The 14,610-nt window shown below is 41.2% G+C and overlaps 1 protein-coding gene across 5 annotated transcripts in view; it reads left to right on the forward strand.

Moving 5' to 3' along the window:
* mks1 (MKS transition zone complex subunit 1) overlaps window positions 1–14,610 on the forward strand; it is a 57,055-nt gene that overhangs the window by 31,907 nt on the left and 10,538 nt on the right. For 3 of the 5 annotated variants that reach the window (XM_072243002.1, XM_072243006.1, XM_072243005.1), the window contains exons 12-15: window positions 2,892–2,962; window positions 5,647–5,716; window positions 9,244–9,348; window positions 13,086–13,219. In XM_072243002.1, coding sequence (XP_072099103.1) covers window positions 2,892–2,962; window positions 5,647–5,716; window positions 9,244–9,348; window positions 13,086–13,219 — 380 coding nt within the window. Of the gene's footprint in view, window positions 1–2,891; window positions 2,963–4,445; window positions 4,514–5,646; window positions 5,717–9,243; window positions 9,349–13,085; window positions 13,220–14,610 lie in introns of all 5 variants that reach the window. The other 2 variants (XM_072243003.1, XM_072243004.1) reach the window with 2 other exon arrangements.

Raw genomic sequence — 14,610 nt, forward strand, 5'->3', positions numbered from 1 at the left:
TGTTAGCACTTCAGAGGATCTGTCCTGGGTCAAGCACGTAGATGCTATTACAAAGAAAGCATGGATACTTTCTTAAATGTTTGCAATAGTTTGGCATGTCATCTAAAACTGTGGCAAACTTCTATAGATGTGTGGTTACATCACGGCTTGGAATGGAAATAATAATGCCCTTGAACAGAAAGGCCCATAAAAAGTAGTGGATACAGCCCAGTCCATCACGGTTAAAGCCTTTCCCACCATTAAGCACATCTACAAAAAGCACTGTTGCACGAAAGCAGAATCTGTTATCGAGGACCCCCTCTATCCAGTCCATGCTCTCTTCTCACCACTGCCATCAGGAGGAAGGCACAGGAGCTTCAGGACCAACACCACCAGGTTCAGGAACAGTTATAACCCCTCAACCATCAGGCTGTTGAACCAGATGGGACAACTTCACTCGACCTAACACTGACATGTTCCCGCAACCTATGGACTCACGTTCAAGGACTCTTCTTCTCATAATATTCGTTCAACCAACACACATAAAAGTTGCTGGTGAACGCAGCAGGCCAGGCAGCATCTCTAGGAAGAGGTGCAGTCGACGTTTCAGGCCGAGACCCTTCGTCAGGACATAATATTCATAATAATCATAATATTCGTTTATTTATTCCCTACTATTTTTTTTTCTTTTTGGATTTGCAGTTTGTAGTCTTCTGCATATTGTTTTTTTTTGTCTGTCTTGTGTTCAGTTTTTCATTGATTCTAATGTGTTTCTTTGTATTAACTGTGAATCGCCTTTAAGAAAATGACTCTCTGGGTAATTTATAGTGACATATACAGTATGTTCAAAGGTAGAATTTAATGTCAGAGAAATGTATGCAATATACATCTTGAAATGCTTTTTCTTTGCAAACATCCACAAAAAATATAAGTACCCCGAAGAATGAATGACAGTTAAACATGAGAACCCCAAGATCCCCCCAGTTCCACCCTCCTGTGCGTAAGTGGCAGTAAGCAACGATTCCCCCCTCACCCCACCAGCAAAAAAAAAGGTGCATCCGTACCATCACTGAGCCCAAGCGTGTGCTAAGCAATAGCAAAGACACAGACGAAAGTTACCCCAAACGCTTCTCATCGAACATTCAACAAACCACAGGTTCTCTCTCTCCCTGGCAAGGGAGAGGGACGTGTCCCCCATTTTCACAGCGAGCGGGAGACATAACAACAACCCGTTGGTTTACAATGTTAAAAGTCCATTTCGCTGCTTTTTTCGAGCTCTGTGTCCGAGGATTGCATAGACCTCGGGTCTCTGGGCCCACAGTGAAAGATTTTCAGGCCTCCCCGATGGCACATGAGCCTCCTGCCAAGACACTGACCCTCGATCCATCCGTCTCCAGAGCCTCGAGATCTTAGGCTTCCGAACACGATCAAGACTCTCAGGCCAAACCCTTGGCATGCTGAATAATGGCTAGTCGTGGAACCCCGAGAACGGGTCCCATTCCCTCAAAGAAACAAAATCTGTGTGTAACTCCATTCAGGGTCTTTAAAAGAACCCTGAAATGGAAAAATAAAGATATTAAAGGTGGAAATAGAGCTGTTTCCAAAGATGCAAACAAAGGAGTCGCCGTTAGGCGCCATTGTCCTCCTAAGCTCTGCCATGTACATCAAAAATAAATTTGCTTTGAACTTTTGAGTCTATTGTGTCCTGTGGCATTGTTCACTGAGAAGTGAAATAAATGACAAACTATATTTGCTGCACTGAACAGAAATAAACTTCTCTTATTCAAATGGTGCCATGGGACCCTCGTAACTTTGAAATGGGCCTCTGTTAACATCTTAGCTGAAAATTGGCACGTGTAATACAGCAATGTGTACTGAGCTTGGCCTTATATCTTGTAATGGAACAAACTTGTGATCTTTTGGCTGAAATCCACAAATGAACTAGGATTGATTGTTTAGAAGATGGTTGCTAGGGTGGTTAATTTGCTTGTAAATGACGGACTTTTCTCCAACACCAAAATAAGCCATTGAAATTTAATTAGAAAAAACATAATACATTATTTGGATCAAAATATAAGTTTATTTTAAAATATTGAAATAGTTTCCCATTAGGGTGTTAGGTCTGGAATGTATTTGGAGGCAAGATGAACTATTTCCATGGAGACAGGAAGCATATGCGAGTACAGGGTGTTGAAATTTCAGAGTAGGGGAAGAAATTATGAGCTACAGGTAAATGAACGATGTGTCTGAGCATAACATGAGCAACAATCACAGACCACTCATCAACTTGTTGCAGTTCTGTTGAAATGGTTTACAGCATAGTTTCCAGCAATGACTTCTCAACACAAAGAAGACCTGTGACTTGTTTTGTTTAAAACTTTGTGTGCTTAAACTATAATTATAAACCTGAAGCGTGTGCTTTAATTAACTAACAAAAATGTTCCTAGCACTTTCCTGGGAAAGACCTTGGACTGCGAGGGAGTATAAGGTAGCTGAATTGAATGCTTTATATACACATGGTATAACATGCTTAGCTATAGATGCTTTAATGGTTTGGTCTGCTTTACACTTTTTTCATTAAAGCAAAATATTGAAATGAATGGAGACACGAGAGACTAGAGATGCTACAATGTTGGAGCAACTCAGCAGGTCAGGTAGCATCTGTGGGGGAAGTGAAAGGTCAACATTTCAGACTGAGACCATACATCAGCTGAGTTCCTTCAGCATTTTGTGTGAGTTGCTATTGAAGTGAATGAGTGGGTGAGTTTCCTAATGGAAATAACGACAAAATCTCTGTATTGTTGAACTGTTTGCCATTTTTTGTGACATGTCATTGAGCTTGAGGTCTAATATCACCACAGATACATAGTGCTTGCAGAGTCTAAATAACATCTTCATTTGTTAATGCCTAGATTGGACCTGTCCTCCAAGCCAGCAGTTGTCAGGAGTGACACAAACTTGTGCTACTAAGGTTGATGACCTGGTAAGGGTCTTACCAATGTTACCAGCATGTCCAGAGTGAGCCACATCTCCATGAAACAGGGAATTTAGCAATTCCTCATTTCTTTCTGATACGGCAATCTTGCCCTTAAGTCATCAGTCTTGTTCTCCAGTGACTGTACAATCAGAGTTCATTTATTATCAAAATATACAGCTCTGCAATTCTTCAGTTCTCCGGGTAGCCATGAAAGAAGGAAAGAAAGGCAGCACAATCATCAACCCCCAAATTCCACCTCCCCTCCCCACAAAAAAAACCCAAAACAGAACAGGCACATCAACCCCCGAATCCCTTCTCCTGCACAAAAAAAACGACCAAACGAATCAGGCACATCAACCCCTAAATCCTTCCGCCCCTACAAAAACTAAGCAAAATGAATCGGGCACCTCAAACCCAAATCCCCCTCCCCACACAAATAAAAAGAGAAGATTGGGTGAAAAAAACACAGAATATAAAAGCTATAAGACTGAAAAATGGACTCAATAATCCGAAGTCCTGGAGAATACTCTACGGGCCCGTGCACAGCAGCAGGCTCTGTCCTCTCCAGTACAGAGCAACCTATCAAAAGACAGGCAGCCGGTGCTCACCCTCTGCATTCGCTTCCATGCTTCAATCTCCGTTATCGCTTTAATCGGCGAACAGTGGAAGCTTTAATCAGTGAAATGGAGCCAAACGTCGTCTAACAGCCTGCCCACTATGTGAGGATTCTGGGAGGCAGCATGCGTGAACCTCAGAGACTGCAGAGTGCTGAAACATCCATACGAACTCCAAACTTCAGCACTCAGCTTGATGTTTCATTCGCCCTTGTCACTTTAATCAGCGAAATAGGATCAAACATCAGCTCACACGCCATCTTTCAGCCTTTTCGCCACAAGGTTTGCTCTCACTGTCTCTGCCTCCCAGAATCCTCTTGAAGCTTGCGGAGTACTGAAGCATCCAAACGATCTCCAAATAGCAAAACACGGGTTCCAACAGTTCCAGAATCACAGCCAAGACAAGAAGCAAACGTAAAATACATAAGAGAAGGGAAAAGGACGATTTCATGATCTATCCAGAAGATGTTGACCAAAGGAGCATTATATGCAGGCGCCATCTCGACCAGAGGTAGCTTGAAACAAAATTTGCTATTGAGATGCTGTGAAGTGGAAGTTTAACACCCAGGTGTTTTAGCAAACAGTATTATTAGCATATAATCTGTTTCAATGATATAATTGAGGTTTGTTTTTAACAAATACAGTATTACCTATTATACAGCATAGATGTGGTTTGCTATCTCATCAGAAAGATGTTCTTGGAATATCACACTAGATTCTGCACTTAAGTCCTTCGAGTAGTATTTGAATTCACAAGCTCTCGACTGAGCAAAGCTAACAACTTAAATGCCTGATCTGGAAATTGATTTATGAAAATAAATAGGAAAATTAGAAAAGGAACAAAATTGTAATAAAACTCTGTTGTACTTTAACAGGTACTTTGGTCAGTTCACAGAGTGGATTTCTGGGATCAGGAGTGTTAATGGCAACAGCACTAAAAGGTGCATGTATTACTGACAGTACTGTATTTTAGGGCTTTAGTGTAAACTCTTTAAAACCACAGCTGTGTGGTGCCAGGAACCTGACATTGAATCCCTGTCCAGCACCAGTGCTTCAGTGGAAGTTGAGGAAGTTGGTGTGAGCAGTATAGAAACATAGAAAACCTACAACACAATACAGGGCCTTCGGCCCACAAAGCTGTACTGAACATGTACTTACTTAGAAATTACCTAGGGTTACCCATAGCCCTCTATTTTTCTAAGCTCCATGTGCCTAGCTAGGAGTCTCTTAAAAGATCCTTTCGTATCCGCCTCCACCACCATTGCCAAGCAGCCCATTCCATGCCCTCACCACTCTGTGTATATAAAAAAAACAACTTACCCTGACATCTCCTCTGTACCTACTTCCAAGCTGCACACTGACCAACATGTTGAGTGCAGCTACTATTGGGGACTGGCAGTAGATACATGCTCCATAGGCAGGTTCTCCACACCAGTGCAGACAGCTCTTTTTGCTGTGGGAGTACCAGTGGAGGGTCGGGGTTGATGCCAGGTTTCCACTATAGGAACTTACAACCTGTATCCTCCAGCTTCTCTCATAATGGATGTTGCTGTTTTTCCCCTCTCCTTGCTCCAAGGCCAACGACCACCATAAAGCTTGTTACCACATGCTGAGAAAAATTGTGCAGCCGAACAGAGAAGCGGAGATGGCAGCTTCCATCTCCTCCAACTGAGATTGTGGGATTTGGGAGATAAGTCAACGTATGGGACAGATGCTGCCAGTCACCACATTTATCACCCTAGCCCATCCCATTACGAACCCCCACACCAGGGTAGTGGTCTTTGCTGAGAGAGCACCAGCAGAGAGGAGTTAGAGGAATTTCCTTCAAGTTCCCGGGTCAGAAATAACATGCCAATCAAGTGTCCTTTTGAAGGGTAGATAGGGATTCTATGGGTATCAGACTGAAGGATCAATAGTGCTATCAGGAATCATGTTATATTAACTGGGTCACCAGTGATTGCTAAATTTTCAAAATATTCTTGGGATTCTAAGCCAGAAACAAAAAATTGTCTTAAACTTTAAGTATTGATGCTTAGTATTTTGCCCTGTTGTAATTGCTGTTATTATTTCAAATAGGAGAATGTTGCCTACTTTTCTTATCCATTCAACTTTGAAATGTCTATAAGAAGCGAAGATCAGCATGAGGGTGAGTATCCCTTTGGAAGCAACAGTATCCTCTTCTGCATGTTGATTTTAAAGGTTTTCATATATTTTTAAGAATTGTAGCAAGCCAATCTTCACTATTCATAGAACAGTACAGCACAGTGCAGACCCTTTGGCCCACAATGTTGTGCCAACCTTTTAAACCACTCCAAGATCGATCTAATCCTTCCATCCTGCATAACCCTCCATTTTTCTTTCATCCATGTGCCTAAAATATCTGCCTTTACCACCATCCTGGACTTCCTGTCAGATTGCCAGCAGGTGGTAAGAGTGGGCTCCCTCACCTCCGCCCCTCAGACCCTTAACACAGGTGCCCCTCAGGGCTATGTACTAAGACCTCCCTTTACTCTCTGTATACCCATGACTGTGTTGCCACCCACAGCTCCAATCTGCTGACAACACCACACTGACAGGCCTAATCTCAAATAATAATGAGGCAGCCTACAGAAAGGAAGTCATCACCCTGACACAGTAGTGTCAAGAAAATAACTTCTCCCTCAACGTCGCAAAAACAAAGGAGCTGATTGTGGACTACGGGAGGAATGGAGACAGGCTAACCCCTATAGACATCAATGGATCTGGGGTTGAGAAGGTGAACAGCTTTAAGTTCCTTGGCATAAACATCACTGAGGATCTTGGACGGTTGAAGAAGTTTGGTATGGCCCCCCAAATTCTAAGAACTTTATGTAGGGGCACAACTGAGAGCATCCCGACTGTCCGTATCACTGCCTGGTATGGGAACTGTACTTCCCTCTATCGCAGGACTCTGCAGAGAGTGGTTCAGACAGCCCAGCGCATCTGTAGATGTGAACTTCCCACTATTCAGGACATTTACAAAGACAGGTGTGCAAAAAGGGCCCAAAAGATCATTGGAGACCCGAGTCACCCCAACCACAAACTATTCCAGCTGCTACCATCTGGGAAATGGTACCGCAGCATAAAAGCCAGAACCAACAAGCTCCAGGACAGCTTCTTCCACCAGGCCATCAATCTGCTTAACTCATGCTGACACAACTGTATTTCTATGTCATATATTGACTATCCTGTTGTACATAATATGTATTATAAATTACTGTAATTGCACATTGCACATTTGAATGGAGACATAACGTAAAGATTTTCACTCCTCATGTATGTGAAGGATGTAAGTAAATAGGTAGATAGACATACTTCATTGATCCCGAGGGAAATTGGGTTTCGTTACAGTTGCACCAACCAAGAATAGAGTATAAATATAGCAATATAAAACCATAAATAATTAAATAATAATATGTAAATTATGCCAAATGGAAATAAGTCCAGGACCAGCCTATTGGCTCAGGGTGTCTGACCCTCCAAGGGAGGAATTGTAAAGTTTGATAGCCACAGGCAGGAATGACTTCCTGTGACACTCAGTGTTGCATCTCGATGGAAAAAGTCAATTCAATTCACCCCAGGAATGTACCCCGTGCACTTACCACTCTCTGTGTAAAAACCTTACCTTCAACATCATCCCTATACTTTCCTTCAAAGACCTTAAAATTATGTCATCTCATATTAGCCATTGCCACTCTAGGAAAAAAGGTGCTGGCTGTCCACTCTATGCCTCTTATCATCTTATACACCTCTATAAAGTCTCCTCTCATCCTGCTTTGAAAACCCTTAGTTCACTCAACCTTTCCTCATAAGATATATTCTTTAATCCAGGCAGCATCCTGGTAAATCTTCTCTGCACCCTCTTTAAAGCTTTCACATCCTTCCTATAATGAACACAATGCTTCAGGTGTGGTCTGACCGGAGTTTTATAGAACTGCAACGTTATTTAATCCCCTGACTAATGAAGGCCAACAGACCATACACTGCCTTAATCAGCCTATCATCTTTCACAGGAAATTTGAGCGATCTATGGACTTGCTCACCAACATCTATCTGTTCATCTGCACTGCTGAGAAACCTGCCATTAGCCTTGCATTCTGCCTTCAAGTTCAACTTTCCAGTATGTATCACTTCACACTTTTTTAGAATGAGTTCCACCTGTCACTTGTCAGTCCAGCTCTGCATCCTGTCAATATTCCATTTTAACCTATGAAAACCTTCTACACTATCCATAATGCCACCAACCTTCATAGACAGTTACAGAAGCTTTAGGTTACTACTTGTATCTGTGAGAGTGCAGTGCATGTTGTTCTCTCACGATCCCCAGGGAGTTAATTTGTGGACTTTGCATCCTGAGGTGATTATCAGAATTATTCTTTCAAAGGAGCTTTTCATGGATTAACAGGTTTCATCTCACCCTCACTTGAGCATTATTAAGATCAGGATAGGGAACAGACAGCCATGAACATTGGTTGTAGATTTTAACTGTACTTTGAATTGATTTACAGTATTATCTGTAATTGATTTTCTGTATTTTCAGTTCATTTGTGTTTTCTGCTCTGTGTGCTTTCAGGCAAGCAGGGATCAGCATTGTCTGGAATGATAGTGGGCCAGATAGGAAAATAGGAGAGGAATTACCTTGGGCTTCTATTGGGACTGCCTGGTAATTTTTTTTACCGAGCCTATTCTTTTAAACCCTGACAATAAGGATGGTGGAAAAAGTTGCTGAGAGGAACATATATTTATGCACTGTTTCTACTTCCATGAATTCTATGCAAATTGAATTTGAGTTACTGCCAAAGGCAGATCAATATTCATGTAGACAGTGTTACTTTTATATAAGTAGATAGCAAGATGTCCTAACAAAATACTGACACATTGGATAACTAAATAGTTTGTTTCCTGTTAGAAATATAACGTTAAATCTATTGATTTAAATTTAAATTTCATGGAACATTAAAAAATAGGAAAAAGTTATCAGTTATATTAAATTTTGTGGGCAGAGAACTCATGTTAAAAGTAATCTTTTGGTTCTAAATTGTGGATTTTTTTGTCAGCTAGTTGTCGTCTGGAAACCATTCCAAATACATTTAAACCAAGCAGCTGACAATCTACATAGTTTTTAATATTCGGATATCCACAGATACTGCCAGACTTACTGAATACTTACAGATTCTCTGCTTAATATTTCAGATTTCCAGCATTTGTGCATTATTCTTTGACATTTTGTCATTTTATTGTAGTTTCTTCTTCATATCAATCCTGAGTTTGTATTTTCCTTTTTACTAGTATTCCTTTTTGTAAGGTTACTTAATGTAAAATAGTGCTCAGAATTAACCTTATGTAACTGTTAATTGATTGATTAATTAATTGATAAACATTTATTGATTTGGAGCAGTGCCATTGGTGACCACCTTATTCTTGGCCTGATGCTATGTCTCTTTGATCTTCCAATTCATAATACCAGCAAAAAGGGGGGCATATTGTTCTTTTTCATTTTTTTTAATTACATACATCTCCAAGCTCCTCAATCCCTTGGGCAAGGATCTTCTGCATTTCAGTGCTTCCTGGTCTGTTGTGAAAAAAGCCATCCATTTCTCACCAATGTTATGCCAGTGACACTAAGAACTGTTCAACATCTTATTCTCTTTTCAGGTTTGCTGCACTGGCCTATGATTTATTTTGGGGTGTATTCTCGTGACTTCTGGCAGAGGTACCGTATTGAGGGCTATGGTTACATCAACATTCCTGACAGTCCAGGTAAAAAAAAACACTCATCAAAAAAGAATTAAAAACTTTTACAGTACCCAACTAATAACAAAACTGAGACAACTACACTGATAAAGGATTAATACCAAAGCATTAACATTTGCCGACTTTAATAGGCATCCGTTAGTCTCATGAGACCATGGATTTGTGCCTTGGAAGGTTTCCAGGGCGCAGGCCTGGGCAAGGTTGTATGGAAGACCAGCAGATGCCCATGCTTCAAGTCTCCCCTCTCCACGCCACAGATGTTGTTCAAGGGAAGGGCATTAGAACCCATACAGCTTGGCACTGGTGTCATCGCAGAGCAATGTGTGGTCTAAGTGCCTTGCTCAAGGACACAACACGCTGCCTCAGCCAAGGCTCGAACTAGCGACCTTCAAGTCACTAGACGAACACCTTAACCACTTGGCCACTTGCCGACTTTACTGCTGCTGAATACCCCCAGCATTTTATCCGTTGTTTCATTAGAAACATTTACTGTTTTTATTCACCTGTGAGCTCCTCCTCAAATAGGCTGACTGCCAGAGTCTTCCAATTCCATATATACTCAGTATTTCCTGTTATAGGGCTTACTTAGTCATCTACAATGTGAGCCTGTACTGTAACAATTTGCATATAATCCATTAGCAATGTGATTAAAGGTCTTTTTTGTTCTAGATGGGATTGCCACACTGTAAATTGAATCTTGCTGATTCATATTATTGCTGTCCTCATGACTCTGCACTTCACTATTATCATCCCCACCTATATGATAATAATACTGCTGTTTGCCTGCCAGAAATTTAGCAGAGGCATTCTGTTAGGAAGTACTATGTTTCCAACTCTTAAATTCATAGAGTCGCTTGCGTCCACGTTCTGTGATTCCCTACAACAATACAATTCAGAACATGATCTTAATATGCTTAAAAACCGTTGTTTCAAACTCGGCATTACCCATCATAGTTATAGCAACAATGTGATAATAAACTCAAACAATCTTGCAATCATAATGTACAATTCAGTCATAGAACACTACAGCACAGGAACAGGCTATTCGACCTATCCAGTCCATGCCTTCCTGGCTTTGTGTCTAGTCCCATTTACCTGCACGAGGTTCATGGTCCTCCATACCTCAGTATGGTTCAGGCAATAGTTAGGAAAATATTCAAAATTATGCTTTATTTTGTGCAACAATTTTTTTAATTGGCAAATGATTTTTCTTTCTCTTTTGTGTCTGCATTTAGCACTCTAAGAATGAGTCAGCGCATCTCGGTACAGACTTACACTCTTATAATGCTGAGTATAAGTATGTTTTACTGCATTAGTGTGATTGTGGTCTTAGTGATTAAAGAGAAAAGGTTATCAATTAATGCTCCTGAGCTTTGAGTTTGATATTGTTGGTGAATTGGATAGAGACTAGCCAACATCATTTTATGCCACTGGTCTGTCATTATATGAAAACAAATCAGAATGCTTTGGATTTAAACCTCGTACTGTTGGTTAGAGCACTTGTATAGTGTTTTACTTTGGACTTCATGTCACTTCTTCAGGACCCACACCACCAGATTCAGGAATAGTTATTACCCCTCAACCATCAGGCTTTTGAACCAGAGAGGATAACTTCACTTGCCCCATCACTGAACTGTTCCCACAGCCTATGGACTTACTTTCAAGGACGTTTCATCTCATGTTCTCAATATTTATTGTTTATTTTTTTATTTTCTTCCTTTTTTTTTAAACTTGCAGTTTGTTGTCTTTTGCACATTGGTTGTTTGTCCATCTTGTGGCTGTAGTCTTTCATTGATTCTACTGCCCAAAGCTAGGCAGGGAGTTAAATACCTTGTCAAAAATCACCTGAGCTAGAAGCTTTCATCAGGGTTTTTAATGAGAACTTGAAACTGCTGAAATTTAAGTAAAATATGTATTAAGTTCAATACAGAATCGCCACACACCTGAATAGACTAATACTATTGATTATTCTTATGATCGGTGTTAACCAAGGTAATATACACATGCAACATCCCATATCTGTGCTGTGTGGATTAGAGTGGACTCATAGTGCACAATAGCTTAATAGTGACAAACGATAAACAATACTTCTTACAGAATATATCTACTAAATGTAACCAATATTAAAGCTTTAAGAATCTCAGATAATGCTGTTTCAGGGGCAAGTAAGGAGAGGATGGAGACAGATGTCTTTCCTCACCATGTGCTTCAAGTTGAAATCCGAATTCACCCACGCAGGACAAGATATAAAAACATAGCTTACATACAGGGAGTGATGTTGATACAAAATGAACTGCTCCTGTAGAGGCCAAGACAGTACTTTTTGTAGTTACTGTAAATGCCTGCAAGAAAATGTATGGTGGCATATATGCACTTCGATGTTAACTTTGAAGATGGCGCTGGAAAGTGGTGAGTAGCTCCAAAGAGAATCATCCAGTACAACAGCTAAAATCCACATTCACAACAAATTTCAATACATAAAGTACTGTGGAAAAGTCTTAGGCGCATATAGCTAGGGTGCCTTAGGATCTTGCACAGTTCTGTAGTAATTTTATATATTGCACTGTGCTTGTTCGTCCATCACTGACGTCGATGAGGACCTCGACACCATTATGATGGTGTCGAGACTAGCGCGTGATTTGGATTTAAGTGAGGGAGAGTTGCGCAGCGTCAGCCTCACTCTCTCTTCCCAATTCCCATCTGGATCCAGTGGCAAGACAGTGTCTAGACGGCTGGAGATGGGACTAGGCGCAGTGGATGACCAGGACATCTTCTGTGTCTTGTCCTGCTCTACACATTCCACGACACTTGCAGAGACCGCCTTCTTAACCGTTGGACCTTTCATTGGTCTCGTCCGCTCAATCCACCGGAGTCTGTCTTCACATGCTGGGATAGACAACTCCCTATCTCACCGAGGGTTTGAGACCCGTTGGCTACCCTCACCTGGTTTAGCCAGCTTGTCGAAGCCATTGCCCGGGGTGTGGCCGCTGTCGCATGCAAACAGCTACGGGGAGCCACAGGTGAGAGCTGAGTGCCAGGTAGGGACCAAAAGTGGACTAACCGCCCTGGAAAGGAGGCGACATGTTCCCCCACCAGAGGTGCTACCCCTCCCTGACACCCCATACACCCCATGCACTGTACTGCTGCCACAAAAAAATAAATTTCATGATGTGAGTGATGATAACCCTATTTCTGATATCGGTTTCTTTGTGGGAAGGAGGCAGGGGGAGGGGGGATCATGGCTGGGAAAAGAGGAAGGCAGAGGGAAGCACCAGAGAGGCATTCTGTAATGATCAATAACGAATTGTTTGGAATCAAGTGACCTTGCTTGGTGTCTCAACTCTGGGTGTGTGTGCACCCATGCCACCCCCTGGCTCTCCTCTGCCACCTGGCCCACACCCCTCCTGCAGTGCTCCACCCTCACCATTCCCAATATCTGTTGCTCCCATCAGGTTTACAAACTCACTCTCTGCTCTATGTAGATAAATACAATTCTGTGCAAAAGTCTTAGGCACCCTAGCTATATATACAGTATGTACCTAAGATTTTGGACAGTACTGTATGCCACTGATATTAAACCTGATTCTGATTCTCTTGCCTCATTGAGCTCGGATCCTATCATTGTATTTTTCTGTTCCACAATTGAAACCAGATTCCATGTTAGTAACTAAACTACTTGCTTCCTGGCAAAGTCTTTGTGTAGGTCTAATGTATATTATAAGGTATAACATTTTTGTTGACAGGTAGTTATACAAAGATATGCCAGACTTGGAGGCCAGTCTTGCCTGGAACATCTGCAGAACTGCGAAGATTCTTTATTGGTGGTGCACTTGAGCTTGAAGATATGACTTATGTCCGTATTCCAAGCACATTTAAGGTAGTTATGAAAATTATTAGAGGGAATGTGAATTCCTCAGGGCATTAAGATACCAGAATTACAACTGTCTCCTGATTCAATCAGTACACAATTGTCAATTTACTCATCTATTCCCCTTCTAGCAAATGGTTCTCAGATTCTGTCTCTGTCATGTCCATTCTGATTATTTTATTTTCAGCTGCTTTGCAGTTCACATCTGAACTTAGCATGAATTACCCTTATTTTGGCTTCTGCTGTTCATTTTCCTGCCAAAAAACAGTCTGCACAGCCCTCTGGTTGAAAACAGTCAACAGAACAGTGGAGGGGAGGTTGAAAATCACAAAAAGACATTAGGACTTTAGGAGTAGAACTTGGTGAGAGGAAATGAGAAACAATGAGTAGCAGCAGGGAGAAATGCATAGTTTAGGAATGAAGGATTTTGTTCCAGAAAATCTTCGATCAAAGAATAGCCTAGAGATTCAGGGAATGTCCTACTTGTAATTGAGAAGTTGAGAGACTTGGTGAGTTCAATATGGAAATGGATCCTGTGGCCCACTGAGTCTGTGCCAATTACCAATGACCCATGAGATTTCATAGAGGTGCACAAAATATTTTGATGGATTTAGACAGAGAAATTGTTCCGATTAGTGTAGGAGTCAGGCCCCAAAGATCACAGGGTGATGCAGGGTGATTTGTTTTATATAACAAATATGATTTGGAATGTTCTTCTTGAAAGTGTTGATGAAAATTTAACTCTGCTTTCGAAAGGGAACTGAAATTGTGAAAGTTTAGAACAAGAACTTGAGCAATATGAAGTGGAAATTCAGTTTTTTTTTAAGAAGAGAGAGCACTGATTTGATGGACACAAATCTGTGATTCTGTGTCAGCAGGAAAACGTGATATATAAAAAGTAGAGAGTTGAAAAGGACAAGGAAAAGAGGGATACAGGGTGTATCTACTTTTTCATAAAACGTAAGATATTTGGAGAGAGATTCTGTGATTTTTTTTAAAAAATGCCAGAAATGTACCAATGATTTTTATCTCACTGGCAGGCCAACATTTAATGCCTTTGTTTAATTAGGCTTGTGAAAGGCTGCCACTGTCAGCATAAATAGCTACATGTTGAAGGTAATCACAATGATTAGACTTGGAGGAGAACTTTACAGAAGGTGATGAATGCATACACATCATTGTAATTTTATGACACAGGGGACCCTTCCAGCCTATTATATCTGTCCAGTGGATGAACAACAACCCAGCTTAAGCAACACTCACACAATACTGGAGGAGCTCAGTGGGCCAGGCAGCATCTTATGGAAAGGAGCAAACAGTTGATGCTTTGAGCTGAGACCCTTTGTCAGGACTGGAAAGGAAGGAGAGAAGTTTAATCCTGCTTCCTGTACCAGGTCCGT

This window comes from Mobula birostris, chromosome 25 (genome assembly GCF_030028105.1).
Source record: "Mobula birostris isolate sMobBir1 chromosome 25, sMobBir1.hap1, whole genome shotgun sequence".
Lineage (NCBI taxonomy): Eukaryota > Metazoa > Chordata > Chondrichthyes > Myliobatiformes > Myliobatidae > Mobula > Mobula birostris.